Source organism: Condylura cristata, unplaced genomic scaffold (assembly GCF_000260355.1).
Source record: "Condylura cristata isolate star-nosed mole 26May11 unplaced genomic scaffold, ConCri1.0 scaffold00015, whole genome shotgun sequence".
NCBI lineage: Eukaryota > Metazoa > Chordata > Mammalia > Eulipotyphla > Talpidae > Condylura > Condylura cristata.
In genome coordinates, this window is record NW_004567116.1 from 2798348 (window position 1) to 2804947 (window position 6600).

General features: G+C 63.1%; 4 protein-coding genes across 7 annotated transcripts in view; 1 reads left to right on the forward strand and 3 right to left on the reverse strand.

Annotated features, from left to right (window-relative positions):
- The window catches only part of DNAJC4 (DnaJ (Hsp40) homolog, subfamily C, member 4), a 3644-nt gene extending 2399 nt beyond the window's left edge, over nucleotides 1-1245 (reverse strand). For 2 of the 3 annotated variants that reach the window (XM_004683365.2, XM_012725454.1), the window contains exons 1-2: nucleotides 734-766; nucleotides 291-392 (exon numbers count right to left, since the gene is read on the reverse strand). In XM_004683365.2, coding sequence (XP_004683422.1) covers nucleotides 291-376 — 86 coding nt within the window. In that variant the 5' untranslated portion in view covers nucleotides 377-392; nucleotides 734-766. Of the gene's footprint in view, nucleotides 1-290; nucleotides 393-733; nucleotides 767-1178 lie in introns of those variants that run through there. The other variant, XM_012725455.1, reaches the window with a different exon arrangement.
- NUDT22 (nudix (nucleoside diphosphate linked moiety X)-type motif 22) lies at nucleotides 1199-3647 on the reverse strand. 2 transcript variants are annotated; one of them, XM_004683366.2, is made up of 5 exons: nucleotides 2855-3641; nucleotides 2503-2601; nucleotides 1922-2019; nucleotides 1690-1783; nucleotides 1199-1401 (listed from the first exon to the last, which is right to left on the reverse strand). In XM_004683366.2, the coding sequence occupies exons 1-5, from the start codon at nucleotides 3332-3334 to the stop codon at nucleotides 1291-1293; spliced, it is 882 nt and encodes a 293-aa protein (XP_004683423.1). In that variant the 5' UTR covers nucleotides 3335-3641; the 3' UTR covers nucleotides 1199-1290. The 2 variants fall into 2 exon arrangements, with proteins under 2 accessions (XP_004683423.1, XP_012580907.1); XM_012725453.1 differs by lacking the exon at nucleotides 1199-1401 and adding an exon at nucleotides 1409-1494 and having other exon boundaries at nucleotides 2855-3647.
- A 68-nt stretch (nucleotides 3648-3715) lies between these two features.
- On the forward strand, nucleotides 3716-6309 carry TRPT1 (tRNA phosphotransferase 1). The gene is made up of 8 exons (XM_004682679.2): nucleotides 3716-3874; nucleotides 4049-4129; nucleotides 4356-4437; nucleotides 4892-5061; nucleotides 5147-5321; nucleotides 5499-5555; nucleotides 5631-5741; nucleotides 5863-6309. Exons 2-8 carry the CDS (start codon nucleotides 4058-4060, stop codon nucleotides 5964-5966), a joined length of 771 nt encoding a protein of 256 aa, XP_004682736.1. The 5' UTR covers nucleotides 3716-3874; nucleotides 4049-4057; the 3' UTR covers nucleotides 5967-6309.
- The window catches only part of FERMT3 (fermitin family member 3), a 12677-nt gene continuing 12383 nt past the window's right edge, over nucleotides 6307-6600 (reverse strand). The window contains exon 15 of the mRNA XM_004682680.2: nucleotides 6307-6507. Within this exon, the coding sequence (XP_004682737.1) occupies nucleotides 6328-6507 (180 nt within the window). The 3' untranslated portion in view covers nucleotides 6307-6327. The remainder of the gene's footprint in view (nucleotides 6508-6600) is intronic.

The window sequence follows — 6600 nt, forward strand, 5'->3', positions numbered from 1 at the left end:
CCCCCCCAGTGAGTTATGCACTATGCACAGTGATGCTTGACAGTATAAGTAGAGCCATGGGAAGCTCATGGGTTTGGCTAGGTCTCAAACTCTGTCCCTTAACAAGCTGTATGACCTTGGGGGGCGTCCCTTAATCTCTGATCCTGTGTCCCCTGCAGTGATGGTGAGGGCTACCTGGGACAAGCCTGTAAGGCATCAGACAGAACGGAGAGATCACAACTAGCTTGGCACCTAGGGCAGGGCCTAGAGCCAAAGACCTACTAAACGACCGGGCGCCCAGACCGACTCACCGCTGCCCAGCTGCCGCGGCGAGGGGCCGGGTGGGAGGATTGTGGGGCCGCAGCCGGCATAGGCGCTGGGGCAAACGGGGCAGCATGGCGGCAGGCGGACGGCTGGGAAAAGGAGGCCACGAAGAGGAGTGCATGGGGACCAGGACGAAGGCTCATCCCGCACTCCGGGAGCCGAGGACGGGGTGCGGCCCCGTTTACTTGCGCAGGAAAACTGAAGCCGGCCCGAGGCGGAGGGGGGCGGGAGTGGAGGGCCCGTGCCCAGGACCTGGTAGCCCCCACTGTCCAGGACCAATCCCCGCCTCTGACCCGAGTACCCAGCCCTTCTCCACACAGCTCTAGTGACAGGACAACCTGCCCCGGGCCACGAGAGACCCCTACCAACCCCAGGAACTTGGGGGGCAGAAGGAGGAGCCACAAGCAAGCCCCGCCCCCGCCGCACTCACGGACTCAGCTGCCGCCGCCATTTCCTGAACCAATCCAGGCCCCGCCCCGCGCTCTCATTGGCCTAGCTTTCAAGCCACGCCCACCGCATGACGCCGCAGTGGGCCCCGCCCCCTCACACCCATTGGCCTTCAACGCCTCGGCCCCGCCCCCCCAAGCAGACTTAAACCCACACACTTAAACCCCGCTAGGGGCAGGGACGTGGGTGGCTTCGCGCCGAAACCCCCGGAGAGGTCATTGGCCAGTCCGATGCGCCCTGTCTTAACATGGCTCTTAACCCGTTCTGCAACAAGGCATGTTTCGCTGGGCAGCTTCCTCCCCAGTCTCCCCGACCCTCCCCAGAGCCTGGGGTGGGGGCGAGGGGGTGGGGAGCAGCCCTATCATTGCATAGGGAAGAACTGAGGTGAAGCTTGCCCCCTTCCAGGGCACTTGTCCTGTCTTACTCACCCATGGTTCTCCCAGCGGCCCCCTTCTCTTTTAGGGAAACTGTAGATGCCAATGAAATCCAAGAAAAAAAAGTCCTTTATTGCCTTCCAAACTGGTGATGGGGTTGGGGACACTATGGCGACTCAGGTGGACTTCCCTGGCCCAGGTTATAGAGGAAGATGGCGCCTTTGGCCGAGGGGCAGAGCTCAGCCCACATTTCAGTCTCCTGCAACCTTTGTACACTCTGTAAGGAGACAGTGACATTCAGCTCTCAGGTCTCCTGCAGGCAATGGGCCCAGTGTCACTGAGCCTCAGAACACTCTTCATTGCACTGTCCCTGGGGAAACATGTTAAAGGGCCTGAGCCAGGTGGCTCTCCCTTAAGGGAGGCCTTGAGGCCCCAAGTCTGGAAAGCACTGAGAGCTCTAGAGCCCCGTCTGACCTATTCCTGGAGTGGACATGCATCACCAAGCCTCTGCAAGCCCCAGCCCCTGCTCCTTCCCCAAGCAAGACCATGCCTTGCGAACACACACCTGTGTCTTCACAAAGATAATCTCAGTGGACTCGTGGGCCTCAGGTCCCCCACTCATGTAGCGCTTCCTCACCTGCTCAGAAGTCAGGCTACACCTGGCCAAGGACATGAGAGAAGCCTGGTGAGTGCACATCCCCTGGGTGGTCCCTGAGGAGCCCGTGCTGCCTCAGCCGTGCCCCTCAATCACCCAACCACTCCAGAACCCATGGCCCTGTCCCCCAGAGCTCACTCACCGGACCTGGAACTCGGCACTGGCTCGGCCGGCACTGGTCTCATTGCGGGCGATGCCCAGCAGTAGCGGCTGGCTCAGGGTGAACAGTGGCAAGTTCACCTAGGGCAGGGGTCCTGCCTGTCAGTGCCCATCACACACAACGCTGCCCCCTCGGTGGAGAACAGTGCTTTACCCTTGCACAACAGTTACAGTTCATAGTTGAAGTGCCAGACTCAGACTGTCAGATCTTGGGCATGTCCATTTTACAGATGGTTGGCGGAGAGATTAAATAATGTGCCCAGGTTGGTGGTCCCAGGGACCACCCAGGGGCTGTGCACGCACCAGCTGAGTTGTTATCAGTACTCCCATTTACTCCTCTTTTCAAGAAATCCATGGAGTAGGCAAAGCATGTATCATTCCCGCTGTGAAAAGGGCTAGGGAGTTGAGGGCTAGAAATCCACTCTAGCATGCCTAGCTGCAGAGCCAAGCCCTTATCTCAGCGCCAGATGCCCGGAGACCTTCCCGCCAGCCCAGGCCTGTGGGATTCTAGCATATTCTGCCCCTCCTTCCTTGTCCAGTCCTGTGTGGGATACCCACACCCACCTCATCACAGATCTCCTGGAGCACACTGGAGAACAGCTCGTGCACCACCAAATCCCCAGGGAGGTCTTCGTGCAGGGGGCTGTCACCAGGGCACAGGGCCTGTGGGAAGTCAGGTTCAGCCCCTGCCCACCCTCCCCACCCTGCCTTTCTCCCTACTCACTGGCCCGGAGGGCCTCGCTGGACAGAAAGCAAGTCGCAGAGACCCTCAGGCCCAGGCCCTCCTTTTCCAGAGGGACAACATCTAGGTGCTCTGCTCACCTACCCCATTGCCTGGTCAGGACCAAGGGCCAGTGGAGAGGCTGAGGGGCTGAGCCATGTGGGTCATACCTTCCAGTCCAGCCTGGCATCTCACCTGAGGCTCAGGGTGTCCGCCAGGCACATCCACCAGCGCTGATGCCTCAGCCACCTGCTGAGAGCGGCGCAGGAAGACAAGGAAGTCATCAGAGGTGACCAGGGCAGCACCCACCCCCAGTGGGTCTGCCAGGTAGGCTTGCTTGTCGCCCCAGTGGGCAGCACCCTGCTGTTGCAGCCAAGCAGCTGAGCTGGCCCAGTTGGTGCCCAGGAAGTCCCGGTAGGAAGTGAGGCCCAGGCGCAGAAGCAGCTGTGGCCCTGATGGGCCGGCGGGTGTCAAAGTGGCCGAGTGCAGGCGGAACTTGGGGGCATCAAAGAGCCAGGGCTGGGCCTGGCGCCGGCTCTCCCAGATGGCAGCAATGGGCTCATCGCCTCCAGGCAGGGGGCGGCGGTCGTAAGCGGCGTTCAGCTCCGCCCGCACCTGCTCCTCGGACAGCCCGCCCGGGGGACACTGCAGCAGCAGGGAGACCTCAGGGTCCATTTCCTGAAGAGGGCAGCTCTGGGGAAAGGCAAGGCCAGGCCTGTCACCCCAGGCGCCTTGCACCGGCAGCTGGCCGCAGATCTCCGGAAGGCCCCCACCCTTCGCGCCCTGCGAACCGACTGCTCCTAAGCCGCGGAGTGTCTCATCCGGTCCAGAGCCGCAAGCTCACTGGGCGGCCACGCCTCCTGCGCCACCCGACATCCCGGGGACAAACGGGCATTGCTATTGCCCAACGGCCCTAGGGCCTGTCACTCCCCAACGTCCGCCTCTCCGAGCCCAGGCCCCTGCCTCCTCGCGGACGCCCGGGGCCCCTCAGGGCCGGGCGCTCACCCGCCCGCAGCTCCGCCCCTGCCCGGAGCGGAAGTGCTCCCCGCCTTCCGCGGCCCTCGTTGGCGGTCCCGCACCGGCTCGCGGGTCGCCTTCCGGGCCGCGGGAGTCGGGAGCCGGCGGTCGCCTACCAGCCAAGCTGCTTCTGCCCGCCGCTTAGCGTGGACGCGCGTCCGGTCTTCCCGGCCCCGTGGCTCACGCGGTGTGACGTTGGCAAGTCTTGTCTGCTGGGCCTCAGTTTCCCAATCTGCGCCGTGAGAGTTGGGGGTGGGAAGTGAATAATGAGAACACCCCTCTCAAAGCTCTGACTTCCCGGAGGTTTTGTGACTCCTGGTCGGGTGGGGGCGAGAGGGTCCTCAACATCTGCACAGCCACTGCCCCCTGCAGGACTTGGCCATGAACTCCGGGGGAAGGAGGCCCGAGGCCGCGGGGACCAGAGGAAGCAGGGCGCCCAGGCCCCGGGAACAGGTGCGCGGCTCGCCCACCCCTGGCCCCCGGGGGAGGCGGGAGCCTCTGAGCCCTGCTCTCCACAGACGCTGCGCCGTGAGAGTGGGGCTGATGGGCCCCGCTGTTCCCAGAGGGAACAGGCACCTCTCTCCCTTTGCCTCGCTCTTCAGGGGGTCACTCAGTGGTCAGGGTGGGCAGCAGGGTAGCATCACCACCGCCACTAGGGGCTACTTCTGGGCTCTTTCAGGACCAAGATGTGCATCTGTCCAAGGCTCTGTCCTATGCCCTGCGCCATGGGGCCCTGAAGCTGGGGCTCCCCATGGGGGCTGGTGAGTGAGGGTCTTGTAGGCTGGGGGAGGAGTGGCCCCACCCCAGGGGGCAGTGTGAGCCCGTGAAACCTCCCCTCCACCCCCACTCCCACCACTACCCCATGGGGACAGCATGGAGGGCACATTCTCCCTGTGTACAGGGAAGACCGAGCCCAGAGATGGTTGCCCAGAGCCCAGTGTCACGTCTGGGGCCCACTGGGACAGGACCCGCTGTCTAGCTACACCCCTCCAGCCAGGTGACCCAGTGAGCACTTGGCGGAGAGGGCAGGGTGGTGGGCAGCTCTGGGCCTGACTATCATGATGCAGGGCCTTTTCCATGTAAACTGACGAAACTGAGGCTCAGGAGGGGGGGTCCTCTGAAGGTGCCCCACATGCCCAGGCTCTGTTCTGGTCTCCTGTGGCTCTGCTGTTAACTGGCCCGGAGTTTAGCTCCTGAGCACCCACCTTCCTGCAGACGGCTTCGTGCCCCTGGGCGCCCTCCTACAGCTGCCCCAGTTCCACAGATTCTCAGCTGAAGATGTGCAGCGTGTGGTGGACACCAATGGGAAGCAGCGGTTCACCCTGCAGCAAGGGGACCCCAGCACCGGCCCTCTCATCCGAGCCAATCAGGGCCACTCTCTGCAGGTGGGAGCTGGGGACACATGGGAGACGGAGGGGACCCCTGCTCTTGAGGGGCTGTCACTGCTGCCCTTTCTCCCACATATCCCAGGTGCCTGAGCTGGAGCTGACGCCCTTGGAGACCCCCCAGGCCTTGCCCGGGACGCTCGTGCATGGCACGTTTCGGCAGCACTGGCCGTCCATCCTGCTCAAGGGCCTGTCCCGCCAGGGAAGGATGCACATCCACCTGGCCCCGGGACTGCCTGGGGACCCCGGTGTCATCAGTGGTCAGTGCCCCCCACCCGCTACTCCCACCCACTCTGTCCCCCCGGGACTACCTCTGAGGGTCATTGCCACCCCTTGCCCTTTATGCACCCCCTCCCCTGAGCCCAGGCCCTCAGTCTGCCCAGGTTTGGTGGCTGCAAACTGGGTACCACAGGCTTCAGGTCCGGCTGTCTCCACAGGCATGCGGCCGAACTGCGACGTGGCCGTGTTCATCGATGGGCCCCTGGCCCTGGCAGGTGGGTCTGGACGCAGCGGGGATGGCCCGAGTCTGTCGGAGCAGGAGTGAGTCACACCCCCAACTCTGCCTGCAGATGGAATCTCCTTCTTCCGCTCTGCCAACGGGGTGATCCTGACTCCCGGGAATGCTGATGGCTTCCTGCTTCCCAAGTACTTCAAGGAAGCCCTGCAGCTGCGCCCTACCCGTGAGAACCGCCGTTCCGCCCCATGCCTGTGCCCGAGCCCTGCGTCCTCCGTCCTTCCGTGCTCCCCAACCCCAGGCTGACTTAGGCCTCTCTCTTTAACCGACTCTTATGTCTGTCTCAGGGAAGCCCCTCTCCTTGGCTGGTAATGAAGAGACAGAGTGTCCAAGTAGCCCGGGCACAGTTCCAGAGGAGGAAGCGTGGCCCAACCATAACATATGTATTTAAAAAAGAAAAGGAGATGTAAAAAGTTGACAAACAGCAGTCCATTTGAAACCACCAGTTGTCACGCTGTAGCTACAGTGGGTCTTTCTCTTGCGTTGGGGACTACAGTGAGGTGAGGCTGTTGGTCTCGGCCACTGGGACGAGAGAGGTGGGCTCTGTGGTCAGGCGGGCCCCCGGCCCTAGCCTGCAGGATGGCAGTCTGGCCCAGCTGGGTGTCTGGCTGACACAAAGCCAGAGTTAGTAGGTGATGTGCCCAGCTTGGTGCGTGTCTGCAGAGGGTGTGGGCAGCAGGTCGTCCCAGTGGCTGTGAGCTTGGAAGTGGCCATAGCAGCTGGTGAGCCACACGAAGGCAGTAAGAGGGGCCTCAGAAGGCCTCGTGGCCTCCCGTGAGCTGCAGGAAGAGGTCCTCATCCAGCTCCTCCCCTCGGGCCTTCTCCCGCGTGGACAGGAAGATGTAGCCCCCGATGTACTCATGCACGATGCGGCAGCTGGCCGACACGCAGCTGAAGGCCACGTTGATGTGCTCATCGAACTCGATGGCCACCTGCAGGGAGGGCCGTCCAGGGGCTGTGGGTGGGCAGCGGGAGACGCCCTGCCCAGCAAGCCCTGCCCTGCCCTGAGGGGTGGGCCCCGCCCG